Source organism: Rhyacophila brunnea, unplaced genomic scaffold, assembly GCF_057557595.1.
Source record: "Rhyacophila brunnea isolate RB1 unplaced genomic scaffold, BYU_Rbru_1.0 scaffold_7, whole genome shotgun sequence".
Lineage (NCBI taxonomy): Eukaryota > Metazoa > Arthropoda > Insecta > Trichoptera > Rhyacophilidae > Rhyacophila > Rhyacophila brunnea.
Window position 1 is genome coordinate 23976969 of NW_028233339.1, and position 15259 is coordinate 23992227.

At 32.1% G+C, this 15259-nt stretch overlaps 1 protein-coding gene across 8 annotated transcripts in view; it reads right to left on the reverse strand.

Annotated features, from left to right (window-relative positions):
• Positions 1–15259, reverse strand: part of Arms (Ankyrin repeat-rich membrane spanning) — a 133403-nt gene that overhangs the window by 13848 nt on the left and 104296 nt on the right. For all 8 annotated transcript variants that reach the window (XM_085958410.1, XM_085958405.1, XM_085958407.1 and 5 more), the window contains 15 exons: positions 11574–11708; positions 10229–10426; positions 8937–9046; positions 8602–8822; positions 7234–7391; positions 6889–7092; positions 5532–5675; positions 4973–5105; positions 4723–4887; positions 3399–3606; positions 2950–3087; positions 2063–2230; positions 1026–1142; positions 718–919; positions 235–414 (listed from right to left, as the gene is read on the reverse strand). In XM_085958410.1, coding sequence (XP_085814536.1) covers positions 235–414; positions 718–919; positions 1026–1142; positions 2063–2230; positions 2950–3087; positions 3399–3606; positions 4723–4887; positions 4973–5105; positions 5532–5675; positions 6889–7092; positions 7234–7391; positions 8602–8822; positions 8937–9046; positions 10229–10426; positions 11574–11687 — 2460 coding nt within the window. In that variant the 5' untranslated portion in view covers positions 11688–11708. The remainder of the gene's footprint in view (positions 1–234; positions 415–717; positions 920–1025; positions 1143–2062; positions 2231–2949; positions 3088–3398; positions 3607–4722; positions 4888–4972; positions 5106–5531; positions 5676–6888; positions 7093–7233; positions 7392–8601; positions 8823–8936; positions 9047–10228; positions 10427–11573; positions 11709–15259) is intronic.

Here is a 15259-nt window from a genome sequence, read left to right on the forward strand (position 1 = left end):
AAGATTTCATCCGTGACCCACAGCTTTAGAAATTACATCTCTACTAACCAGGCCACTGTGGGTGGTGGGTATAAGTAACTGTTATATTTTATGTGAAAAATAGTCATGAGAAATGTTTATCCATCTGAGATTTGAACCCAATATGTACCTTTTTATTAATCTGAAACACTATCTAGTTATATGTGAATAGTACAATGAATAAAGTGTAACAAAATGTGTTGATATGTGTGTTACCTTACTGATGATGTGAGGATCTATAGCCAGTATGATGATGAAAGGACTATGCTGGTCGGAGCAGAGTGTGTGAATTGCATTTAGTACAATCAACACCCGGTCTTGCTCGCAGCTGTCCAGGGCATCGACTACTACGACCAATCTTGTCTGTTGGCCGGTGAAGGCGTCCAAACATTTCACCTGTCAAACAAAGGAATGATTATCATCAATAAGGAAACATTTCATTTTACCATCAATCAAGACGTGTCTTGTTGTGTACTTTTCATTTGGGTAATTTTTTGCAACCTCATCTACAGGCACTATGCCCAACTGACAAGGAATATAGTTACTTATCATTTATACAAATTAATAAATTAAAAGATTGTGAAACAATAATAATTATTAAGTTAAGAAGTAAGTAGAAAATTGATGGAAAGTGAAATATCATACATTAGCATAGATATCCACTGTTAATAGAATCAATAGGCCTATTAAAATATTTACCATATCCGTAAGAAGAGTTACTTCTGGTCTAAGAGCCTGCAAGAACCCTTCTGGCTGTCTATCAACGCTTCGCTTGATATGAGATCGAGGAGACAGTAATAGTGCAGCACCTATTCGTCCCCAAGTGTAGAGATTGGCCACTGCGGCCAAAGATATCAAAGCACCAACTCCCATTAAAATGCCTTCTTGTATTTGTGTTCTCCTATATCAAAAAATATTATATTAAATTTCAAAGCAACGCTGTTCATCTTTCAGAAAGATGCTTCTGATGATTGATAAGTAATATATTTAATTCATTTATGACTTACTGAGTATCTGCTTTTCCATCTCGTATATAGAGTATTAAAACACAAATTCCAAATACGATAGCCATAAAGCAAATCTCAAAAGCTATTATGTGAGGAATGCAACATATTCGACGCCATCTAAAAATAAAGATACAAAACTTTTGTTTAATTTAATATTACAAATTACAAAAACATGCAGTTTTAAATGAATTTAAAAAAAATTAATGAATGATACGCGCCGTACCTCATGGTCCAGAATCTCCCTTAGATAGCTTTTCAAATAATACCAATAATAACCAAATATGTTAATCTTTTCTATTGTATATTTATATACAATTTCTTAAGACTCAATTTCATATCTCGCTTGCACATTCCACTTACGAATTTAACACTTAAATGCTTTGGTAAAGCCTATAGATAAATCAGTATATGTATGGTGGAGCGGCGCATTGGAAGATTGTGGCTATAAACTCTTGTTTATAATATGCATCATTGTTGGCAGCCTATTTTGACGTTTAGTTAATAATGGACGCAATATACTATTGTTTGTGATCTTTTGAGTATGTCATTTAGACATTCTAAATAATGTTGGCTTATTTTATTACATAAAAAACCCTTCTGTGCTTGTAACACTAGTGCAAGCCGTTTTAATATTTCTTAAATTTAGTGTTGACATTTTTGCATTATTTATTAATGTACATTTTTTGCAATTTTACGTGATTGTTTATTCAAATAATAATGCTTCAACATCTATCTATACATAACAAATTCAAGTTTAAATTCTAATGGATTTAAGTTTTGTACAATTCCATTTGGAATAGTGCAAAATTGGAAGAGGTAGTACAAATTGGGAATAGTCAAATGGAATAGTATAAAACTTAAATCCATTAGAATTTAAATTAAAATTTCATCAAGTACCTTCAGTCGATAGTATTAATATTATAAATTCAAGTTTGTTTTGGCAATATCTGCACATTTAATAATTATGGAATCAAGTGATTCTAAAACTGTGTAAAATTTTGGAATGTTTGTGCGGTTATGGATTTAAGTAAAATTACCTCCAATCAGCTGTAGCACGAATTGGTTTAGGTCTAAAAGCACGATAGAGTCTGGTGCACATGCGGCCGTATTGATTTTCCAAGGCTTCAGATAAACTGACCACCATTTGAATAACAGACGCCTCGCCTTCTTGGGTACTGCTTTTGGCTTGGTCGGTGAAATGAAATCTGAAAACAATAGATAACTACATTATTTAAATGACAATATCAGATGTTTATTTTCAAAATACCGATTAATTTGTGATAAATTAAGTTTTTTTGTTTCAGGCCGCCTCAGGGTTTTAAGTGGTTGGTTTTAATGTTAGTTTATTTTTTTCATTGTACATATAATTGTATTAACAAATTAAAATAATAATATCGTTACTTTGATTGCAATAAATGTGAGTAAAATAAAATATTATATGTCGGCATCTATGTGTAACATTAGGCCCCCTTACGCACTCCGGCAACCAGAAAGTATGACTGGTCGCCGCAACCATGTGCGTAAATGCTAATTTCCTTTCTTATGCCTCGTGGTTGCTGTTTACTTGGTTGCCGGAGACTGGTCGACAGTGCGTGAGGGGACTTAGTCGCTAAGTTTTTAATTATTATTCATTTCGTATACTGTTGACGGATTTTGGAAGTTATATATCATTACGTTATATTGTGTGAAATTATGTTTGATTTTGACAATATTATGTGATTATACGTGAAATAGGTGACATTATACTTAAAATATGTTGCAATTTTGTCAAAGTAGGTACTACATAGCAAAGTTATGAGTTAATGAATATTATTTTTTTTCCTGTCAAAAATTAACTTAGTTTTTTGTAATATAAGAGCTGTTTTATTTGGGATGATTTTACAATAAAATTGATACTTCATATGATATTCTTCAAATGTTATACCTTATAGGTTGCGAAGGCAAACTGTGAGAGCATTGTGGTCCAGGAGGGTGACAGAAGACAACTTGAAGAACTAATTTGAGCGAATTAAATTTGTGACTTAAAGCTAACATCACAGTGTAAGGCCACGACCATTCATACCTGCAACGAAATAATTAATAATTAGAGATAAATATACCAACCATCTAAAGTGTGACCGCTTATGTTGTGAATCTTTGGTTTGAATTCCAGGTCTGGCAAATTCATATGTTGTTTTTCAATGTGTGGATGCAGATCATCGACCTAATATGTTGAGCAAGTGGATAAAATCTATTTGTAAAAAAAAACCTTTTCATGAGATGGCCGAGAAAGACCCAAGGAAAGGAACGAGTCTTCATAACTAACTAAATTTTACTCTTGTCGAATTTAATATTTCAGTATGTATTATTTATAGCATTTTATTTGAAACTTACTTGTGGCTGGCGAACCACATTGTGGATAACAAAATATAAAGTAGCACATGAGTCAAGATAGTGAGCGATAAAGAAAGGATCCATGAGGCTCCGGCCAGCATGGCGATGGCACCCCCGATCACCCCCGCATGCCACACGCCCCAGGTCACCACCCATCCCCACCGCCAACCGATCTCTTCCCACTGCCGGGCAAAGTTCTTCATTTCATCTGCAAATTTAACACATTATTTTTATTAGACCTAACTAATCACAAATAAAGCATTTACAATTTGGAAACACCCCAGATACCTATATATTATATAAGTAGATATTACGTATTAGAAAAAATCTTTGAAAAAAAATACGATGCCCGACAGGACTCCGCATCCACTGGATTAGTGCTAATGTACTTGTCAAATTGTGTATGTTCAATTACATTCTGAAACCATGTAAATTATTCATTGAATGAAAAAATAGTTTAATACCTAAAGCATAATTTCCAAAAGATAGTTTTTGAAGAAAAAGTGTTCGCTCTAAGAATACAGTTTATTTTAGTTACATATTAAAACCTTAAGTCACTCGAATAACATTTTGAATAGGTCATGAACCGTAGAGTTTGGATTATTTTAGAGGCTGCCTTATGAATTTTTAGTATAGCACTTGATGGCCCTTCTGAAACATTTTAAGTGTAGTAGAATTATTGGTAACTAGTGTAGCTGACATGTCTATCTTTGGTAGTTGATATATCACTTGAAATATTATAGAATTTGTGATTATTCATCTAAATGTTCTAAATAATCATAGTTCAGTGGATTTGGCTACCTTTCTTTGTACAATAAAGTGTGGTCTGACAGGGTGCATTATAATGTGAATATTTTGGTTCTGGTACAAGTCAAACGCCATGTTTAGTGTTTGAAATGATCATTAATAAAACATACCCCTTCAAAATAATAAAATTACCAGTTTCAAAGTTTATATTGGCGATATCTAGACATTAAATAATTTATGGAATTCACTGTTAGTGAATCTAAAATTATGTTGGATTGCTTGCGGTTCACAACAGATGCAGTGTGCTATGAATAAAGCTAATTTAAACGTTAATCTATGAGTTCTTTTTTCAGCTACATTTTCATATATTTAGGCTCTGTCTAGTAGACAAGGTCTTCTGCAACATCATTGCTATGAATATTTATGATGTGAATGCCATTTATACGGAAGCATTACACTTGTGTGCTGTATTCACTGAATGCATTAAGGAATCCGCATGGTCATTGAGGCATGCAAAGGACTGGGCCAGGAATTCGATTGTAGAAGATTAAATAGAATGGATGAAGACTGAACATACCCCTGAGCTTATTGAGTAGAAATGATTTTCCCGAGCCCCAACGAGCATAAAGCCCAACAGTGATGGGCATAGAAAGACTCGGTTCTGAGAGCATGTCAGCGAGAGCACTACTGTAAAGTTCATATCCCAGAAGGCTCTCGTTGTCTTCATTTGTATTTAAACGTCCTGAAAATAAACCATTATAAGAAAATATTTTATTAATTAATATTAAATTATTTAATTGCGATGTTACAAAAAATTTAAGACTTACGGGCGCCAAAAATTTGTCCTAAAATTGTCTTTGGATAATTCATATCTATATTATAAGGAGTTTCTTGAGATCTATTTGGCCGATACAGAAGTTGACTGTTTTTAGGATTCCTTAAGAGGATTTCTACAATAGCCTGAAATAAACAAAATCATAAATAATATATAATCAATGTCCAACAAGTTAACAACTAAGTACTCATAAATTAATGATATTGAAATTTTTATTGTACTTTTAATTATTCTTTTCAATAAATGCTAATAAATTGAAATGGTCTGTGTGTGAGAGTACTGTAGGTAAAGTGGTGGCATATTTTTTAGATTTGATAGTGGCTACCAAATAAGTCATTCGGAGAAACTCAAAATAAATGCTATTAATAAGAGAATATTTTTTTTAATCTCAAGGTTTTGGCAGTGTATTAGAAATATAGCTACAAAGTATCAATAATAGAATAATGCAAAAAAGATCAAATTAAAATTTTCCTGATTATTTTCTCCATCACTAACAACTTGCCACAATACTAAATTTATCATTGATTCAATAAATTGAAAAAATCATATACCTTCGATCGAGCCCTCATGGCTATATGCAGACAAGTGTCACCCCGCTTGTCCGCCGCATTAACTTTTGCTTTTTTATCTAACAATAATTGTACCATATCAGCATTACGGGATCTAACTGCTCTTAGTAATGCAGTATCCCCATCCTGAAACAATCAATTAGTTCATGCAATCACTTACTTCAGTATACCTACAAAGAGGTTCAATCATCAAAAGACAATGTAAATTTACGAAGAAATACAATAAAAACCAATGAGGAATAAATCGCTACGGGAGTCTGTATTGAATAGTTAGTTACATGGTTTTTGCATAATATAAATAATTGCAAAAACATGAAATAAGTATGTAATATTAATATCATACAAATAGACAACAATTACAATTATAGTTCAAGAGGTAACTACTGTTATGTCCCTGAATATTTAGGAAGAGAATTGATTTTTTTTTTAATTGTGAAATAAAGTCTGTCATTTATATAATGCTTGAATTACTTAACATGTATATTTTTTTAATCATGACTGCTCTATGGATGTATTATCTAAATTATTTCTCTTTTCCCATAAAATGTCATCCTCACACCCATCCATATTTATAGGATAGAAGTGATTGCTTTATTATTGGGACAACAGGTAGGTAGGTAATTAATTAAAACTATAGGGATAAGAAAGAAACATTACCAGTTCAGAAAACTAAAAATAACATAATAATTTTACCATCTATTCACTAAAGCTTGAGCGTAATGCAGAGTTGTCGATGTTGAGCAGCCGTTTTAACAAGAATAATATTAAGAAACACGTCACGCCATGTTCTTTCTCTTAGGGACTTACCCGGATAACTATGGTTCTGTATCACGCTCTTAAATATGTAACATTTTTATTTATGGGACATAACATAACAAAATAATACTGAGACCCTGATGGACTCACAATTAGTTTTAGCAAGCTGTCACCGCAGTAGTCTTTGTATGCCTCGATCAGTTATTGCTGTATTCTCGGCTTGTGAATTCGGTTCAGCTTGACATTTGATAAATAAAAGTGATAGGTGGAGCTATATTTCTAGAGAGTATATAAAAATAATGTTTCCAAATGAATACCAAGCAAGTATTCTATGAGTCAATTGATAGGGACTGCAAATAACAATTTATTGTAAGTAGTTTAAAAAGTGTCTCAATTCATAATGGAAAATTAGTGATATCTTGATATTGGAAAGCGGATGGGATTTTAGAACATGGGTGATGCCTCAATCTTATCGTCAATCAGGGTCTATATAATATAATGATTTTATATATTTTTGGATTAAATTTTAAAACGAAGCATGTGAGTTCTACCAAGCATTTTTGTTATGTGAAAGACTACTTACTTTGGTGGACAATTCAAGATCGGGGTTAGAATGTAGCAAAAGTTTCAAAATGGCTGTGTGACCCTTCTCCACTGCTGTATAAACAGCTGTCTTTCTGTCTTTACCTAACACATCTACATCTGCATACTTTTTTAATAAAGCTTCAACTACAGACCTATGGCCTCCTTTAACAGCATGAATCAGGCAAGTATCACCGCCACGATCCTGAAAATAAAACAGCCATAAATATTAACATAATTATGAAAGATTGATTAAAAGAAAGTAGGTGTTCTTATTTCGAAATAAAATTTATATTAAAATGGATGACATATTATAATGTCTCATAACAAGTTTATTAATTTTTACCTGAATGTTAATGTATGCTCCACTATTAAGGAGAGCCGCAGCGATCTCATAGAACCCATCTTTGCAAGCGAGGGTGAGAGCATTACATCCATCTTTATCTAACGCATTAACATTTGGTTTGTGCTCTAATAACATTTGTACTATATCAATATGGTTTCCTGGAATAAAAATGTAAAAAAATCTAATTAGTATTATGTAATATCATGCTGAACATATTAATATTGTCTCTACATAACATGTACCTAATTAATTGTCATTTAAGTTTGGTTTAACTAAAAATTATTTCCACTTTGTAATGAATTAAGTTTTAAACGGTTTTTCGTATGCTATTGCTAATTTTGAAAGTTATAGATCATTAGCATAGTGTGTGAAGGTTTAAAACAGGTAGAAAAGTTTACATTATAGTTTTTCCTTTTGATAATGGCTGATGATAAAAATGAATGTTTTAATTTGAAATAAGTCATGTCAAGCTGTAATGCATGAAGTGCTATTGAACTGGTTATAATAAACCTTATCTATAAATCATACTTGTATTTATCTCTCTTCCAACCATTTTTATTATCAGAGTAATTGCATTCATTTTGCAACAGAAATACAAGTATTATTATAATTAGGTATGTAGTAGGTGGCCCACCTACTACATACCTAATTATAATAATATTGTTATTTCTGTTGCAAAAATGAACTGCAATACTCTGATAAATAAAAATGGTTGGAAGAGAGATAAATACAAAGTACTGCTTTATAGATAAGGTTTATTATAACAGTCAATGCACTTCATGCATATCAGTTGACATGATTATTTCAAAATTAAAACATTCATTTTATCATCAGCCATTATCAAAAGGAAAAAATATAATGTAAATTTTCTATGTTTTAAATTCACACAATATGTAATGATCTATAACTTTCAAAACTTAGCAATAGCATACGAAAAAAACGTTTAAAAACTTAATAACCAACAGAAACTGATTAATCAAAATGATACAAATAAATGCCATATCCAATACTTATATTTATTGCAATAAAGGGTTTATTGACTAATACAAATCGACATATTACTCTAATTTGAAAATACGATATCAATAAAAAAAGAAACTAACATGAAAACCAACCATTGACGCTTGAAATACAAAAATGTCATTTATCACAAATATTATAATTATAGTTGGTATTTGAAAATATACACTGCATTTGTATAAGGAATACTATTAATAAAGTTCCTTCTAGCGAGGTACGTTTTTACCTTCTTTCTTGAAAAATATTCTTTCTTCAATCAAAAACATCTACACAGTTTGGAACATTTTGTAATTATATAAGTAATAAGAGAGACTATTTATGTATGAAGAGATTAGAATATGAATGAACCTTGTGTGGCTTGAAGCAACGCCGTCCAGGAGTACATGCCGGCTTGGTCAGGCAGCGCACCAGCGGCAAGCAAGGATCGAACGGAAGCCGTATCCCCTCGCCTCGCAGCCCAGACTAGAGCCGTCGTTCCGTATTTGTCTCCGATGTTCGGCCGAGCTCCGGCTGACAGGAGACGGTCGACGATCGCCGAGTGACCTCTTCCCGCAGCCCACACAAGAGAGCTGCCAAGAGACAATAACATCAATATATTATTGATAGTTTTAACTCATCAAAAAAAAAAATTACAAAGTATAAAAATAATGGATGTAGTGATAGAAAAAAAAGTTTCATAGTACCTTATGTGAAAGTTTCCATGAGCATTGACGTCGGCACCCCTCTCTAGAAGAAGGCTAACGACATCTTCGTGCCCCTTGTAAGAGGCCCACATTAAGGGGGACCAGCCTCCCTAGAAGTAAAAAATAAAAGTATAAAATCAGTTATGCATAATTCGGAACAGCCTCGGAAAGATAAATTAACACTATCGACTGAGCGTAACTACTTGCAATATTTAAAATTAAATTCAAAACCTTAAAACAATGTTGGACTTAATGGGATTCAAACTTACATCGATCACATGCCAGAAGAGGGGTTTAGCAATTAAGCTACCGACTCGTGTACTGACATATTATATTATCAATATATTATATAATTGATAGTGTATATGTATATGTTATATTACTTGATTCGGTAGCATAATTATTGTGCAAAGCACTCACCCGTCATGAGATAGAAATTCATTCATTCATTCATTCATTTTAAAATTTTATGTAAGCATTATTCGGTCTTGAATAAAAATCAAGAAATTATCATTAACGAAAAAAAAATGTAAAAAAAATGAAAAATACCACTACTTAAAATAAAATTTAATGCATAATAGGGCCTGTACACATGCATGGATTTACTTACACCAATAGTGTGTATTTTAAACTATCGCGATAATAACTGTTTACACATAAAAGTGCTGACTATCTCGCCAATTTCATTCTTCAAGAGTAAGCGAGATACGATGTTGTCATTTTATGGTACTATTTGACAGGTCGTGAAAATCGGCTGACCTCAAAGTGAGTCTCTGCGCGGTGTATTTGGTTTTTTTTCTGGCAGGTTCGCCACTATCGTTCTACGCACAGTCCAATTGTCGCGTGAGAATTCAGAAGCTTCTGAACTTTTTTAATCCATGCATGCAATTTGCAATTTGCACGATAATACGTGTTTACATATGTATTTTTTTGTTATGGCTGCGACAATACGTACTGTCAGCAGTAAATCCATGCACGTGTAAACGGTGTATAAGTCATTTCATGCCGCAATTAGTTAATTGTTGTAATTAACGTAAGAATAGTTGTAATTACACCGCATAAACGCGCTTTCGCAGTCAGGCGGTTAAAGTGCATTTTCCCAAATCTATGTAATCACACAAACCTTTATCTAGTTAAATTGATTCGCTTTCTGACTGAAAAGTTACCCATTACCAGGAAAGTAACGAAAAGCATTCATATTATTCGATTAGATTTTAGAACACTCTTCTGTTTCAATGGATAAAAAAATATATTAAGAAACATTTCTACTGGTCATAAAAAAATATTCATACCATTTCTCTTTGGTGTATGTTAGCCCCATGGTCCAAGAGGTCGGTGCAGATGTTAGTACGACCTTGTTTGGCAGCGTGCAGCAGTCCCGTCCAGCCATCGTTGTCTTCTGCGTTGGGATCCGCCCCATGAGCCAGGAGCTCCGATACCATGGATGGTCGGCCTCGTTGGCACGCCACCATGAGTGCCGTTGTGCCATTCTGAAACAGGACCAACCTCACATTATTGGACAAATTCGAAAAAAAGTTAATCACATTACCATTTTCACTATTGAGCATATTAGGCTTTACACAGAAAAGGTCATAAATGTTAAAGATATTTTTGTTACTTGTGTGGTAAAAAGAGAAAACAAACTTCCAAGATTCGGTTACAAATAGGCAATGGAGGATATAATATGGAGAATATATATTTACGAGTCCAAGTAGATAAAGTAATACCAGTTTAATGACCCGGGTTTTACCTTTCGGCAACTTCAGGCACTGTGTATTAAAATACTACTTCACCATGTTCGATTCTTAGAGGATCATATATGGGCTTCCACAGAGTGGACGTTGTATTAACAGATTTGTTTATATGAGAAATGGATGTTAGCCTCTTGTTCAACCTATTAGGTCCATACTCTGACTCCAAACACATATTGAAAAACAATATGTGTATTTGCCAGACCCAGGATTCGAAACTAGGACCCTCGACATTACAGGCTGACGCTTAAGCCGCTCGGCCATTAATGTATTATAACGTAATTATAAAGTATTATAAAGTAACAGTCATTAAATATATGTATGTGTATTAAAAGACACGTGTGATAAATATACAACTAGCAAAGATTATGGTTACTAACTATATACTAAGTTAACACATTAATCTGTAAGCAAAGAATTGCCCAATCATCAGAGAATCACTTGCTGGATTTTTTTATTACATTAATTTTTAATTAAAAAAGTATTTTTTTTATTTAACTACAGTCTGATAAATAGATGCTATATTAAAAACATTAGTTAAAATTTATATGATACAAAAGGTAGGGTATAATTTGTATATTATACAAAAAAAATAGTTTAATAACTTATAATTCTTCAAATAGATTGCTTAGAAAATATAAACCATGATTGACAATCATTATATTACTGTCTAAAATAAAAAAAGGCATTTTTGTTTTATTTCAAGTAAAGAAATAATATAATACAGAAGTTACAAATTGTATGACAGAAGAATTTACACAAAGACAGAAAAGTGAAGCGAAGATTTAAAATATAAGCCAATGTGAACATTACACAAAGTGTTTATTATGAATCTTCTGACTGAGAATGTTCAATGTTGGGTATTTAAAATGACATGACAGTTTACCTCGTCTCTATCGTCGATTTGGATTTGCTTATTGGCTGCGAGGAATGCTTGCAGTGCAGCGAGGTTGTCATCGGTAATAATATTTGATAACGGGCGGAAGCAAAGTGAAACCATCGATTCTGTACGGTGAAGACTCTGTAAAATGCAAATAATAAAAGGAGTTAATAACATTGATCAGAAATACATAATATTATTATCAATCTGTATAAATTATCATGAATACAAGTGATTGTTTAGAGAACAGGCTAAGTAAATCTTGATCTAGTATAATATTATGTTCAAAGGTTTAGAAATAGTCATAAAATATTAACTAGTATTTACTACCTGCTATTTATTGTGTTAGAATCTATTCTATTTAACAATTACACATAATTAAATTGGATGAAGATTGTTTCAAGTTGATAGCTATTTCAGACTCAACATCATTAATATCAGCACAAAGACTATTTTATTCCCGGTTATTACGGTCTTTCAAATGCGGTTAAAGCAGAAATAGCTATTGATTTGAAATCTAATGTTTAAACTTTTAATTCAGTGTATTTATAAACATTTATGAGTTAGATATTGCATATCGTCTCTGTTCTGGCAGAACACACTAACTGGAGAATACTAGTTTTGAGTAATTTGACTTTGAAGTTGTTAAAATGTTTGAAATGGTCTATCATGTGAGTTTATTAAGTAATCGTAAAAAGGATGACTTTAAAATAAAGACTGTTTATTTATTAAGGTTTCCAGACGGTAAAGTTAAGTTATAAGGAACATTTTGGTGTAACTAACTCAATATGTCATTCTTTCGAATTAGTGTCTTCTGCCAGAACAGTGACGATATATAGTTTATATTGGTGCATTGATCGGTTTATAGTCAGATTTCAATTAATGATAATAATATATTGCCAGTAGGTACTGTTTTCTCTCCTTTTCTGTTAGGCTTAATTCAGAATTATCTAATCTGCTTTTTTAATCAGGGGTACACAGAACACAACTGATTGTATCAGTTTTTGATCCTTATAATAATTGAACTAAACCCATGGCATAATATACTTAGGTACTAAGCAATGTGATAAAATCTTATAACGTAAATTAATGTGTTACAACTCAGTTATATTATAATATATTGTTAATGTAGGTACCTATTTATATATGAATAAAATTCTGAATATGCATACTTATCAAAAAATATTTCATAATATGTACTGAAAGGTTAATTAATATCAAACATTAAAGGTTGGTAGCAGAAAATTTATTAATTAAAAAGAATATTGTATTCTTATATAAAAATTATGAGACATTTTAGTTTGTGTGAATTATATAACTTTTATCATGCAGGAAAACAGTCAAAGTAACAGTTATAAAATGCAGTAAGTAATCATATTTTTTATTAATTATTATAGTTTTATTCAAATTGTTTAAAGATACAAAAATCATTGCTCGTTGTGAAATACATTATAGATTATTATTAAAATTTATGTTAAGCCTAATCAAAGAATACTGGTCATTTTAGTATGACAATCAGGCCTGCAGGTCTATTCTTAACGGTTATCACTTTAGCACGTTTCCGTTATTTCCATTCTTTTAAGTTAGCACGGAAGGTATTCTTTACAATAAACAGTTAGCGGCAGCTATCTCTAATTCATAATATGGCAAAAAATTAGGTTGGTAGACATGTCGGTCAAGTTCAGATATGTTCGTAATGCCGAACCCAAGCGGATAAGACCGAACAAAAGCTGTTAAAGCCGAACGAGCGCCATCTAGTTGGCAATGAGCCAAATACAAGACTTTTGTATTGACATGTCATATTAACATAACCTACAATTTTCTTAGTCATATCATTGCGATTGCAGCCAAACAGTCGGATCTTACGTCTTGACTTAATTCTCAATATGTAAAATTGTCATACTCTGTCTCGTTCTCACATTAGCATGTGCAACAGAGGCGCTGTTAAAAGATATCACCTTTCGACAGTTCAGACGGTTAACTTTTATACATAATTAACCGCCAGAATATGTAAAGTGATAAATGTGATAGATTTATCACAATTAGCTCTTTTTGGATGACAAAAGATATGTTAGAATAGGCCCGGGGCGCTGGATTTAATATATTTCTAAATGGGCTACAAGCCAGGGTAACCTAACGAGGCATCAAACCTCATGAATAAATTATTGACACGGGAAAAAGTCTTTTGTCGCAGATGAAAAATCATTTACGCAATGCCACTGGTCAACATCGATTATGTTCATTTCCTATACTGCCCTTCTAAGGAAGAAGGCAGTAACTGACTCTCACACATTTTCGAGATAAATGACATAATGTGTTTTTTCTCAAACTTTAGTACTGTGAATTAATAAAAAACGGTGGGCATTTTTATTAGTAGGATGTTAAAATACAAATAAAGTAATAATAAACAAGCAGTAACTGTAATGAATAGGTGGAATTACTGCCTTTTTGCTAAAAAAAAAGTATTATTTTAGAAGATGTCTATTTTTTCACTAAGGATTTCAACAGTATTTTAGTAATAATAGTGATTTTAAAGTGAAAAGAATATATAGCTTTCAAAATTACCTAACGGATGGCATTCATAACTCAATTTCACAAATTTTGTGAGTTACTGCCCTTCTAAGGAAGAAGGCAGTAACTCGCAAAATTTGTGATAATATATAATGCCAGATAATAATGCCAGTAGAGTTTTAAAGTTAAATTTAAAAGATTTTCATTTATTAGATTTTCATATACCTATTTGATTTTCTGACCAAAAAATTAAGAACACTTATTAGGTCCATACTATGTCAGGGCCCTTTTAAGGGTAAATCAGACTCCATTCATAATTATTATAACATACTAATTTCCAGTCTAGTTATAATGGACAATATTATCGAAAAATATAATATGCGCAAAATAAGACCAATCTTATAAGGGTTTCGATATATCTGTCTTCCTACTATTAAATAAATAAAAATATTTTTGAGTCCAAAGCAGACACAAATTAGTTTTATCATTTGTTATGAGTTATTTATGACTTATTTGATTAGAAGTGATAAAAACTCAAGTTCATTGTTTAGGAAATTTAGTGAATATAATATTTTATTATCATATTTTTTCAAGAACATTAGGTTAATAGACCAGTAAATTAAGTTGACTTTAGATTGTGAAAATAGCAGCAAATTAGTTGACGCCATTGAAATCGACCCCACTTCATTGTATAGAGATACCAATGAAATTAGTATAGACGTTTGAATAAGTCTTTGCGCACTCAGTCTCTAAGGCAGTCTAAGGTGTGGTGGTAGATAGATAGGTTGATACATGAACTATATGACCTGCATGGTATATACTCAACGATGCATTGTTGTTTATGATTACTACCGAGTACCTATCAAGTGACTGTATATTGATTCCTTTTATTAATGACAGCTGAAAGCGAACGACAAATAAATTACTAACACGCTTTGCATTCACTTCAGTAATATACTACTAGAAACACATAACCATCACGTCACGTGAGCTCAGATGCTAGAACCACCAGAACAATAAAAACTGACAAAATACAAAAACATTGTTTCAATTACCTGTCATTTGTAGCTATCTTTCATACCATTAAAAACAAGGATACGTGAAAACACGAGACTCGAAAATAAAAAAGCGTGAGGTGACCATAGTGTGGTTCTGATACATTTTGCTAGTCGGCACTGTAT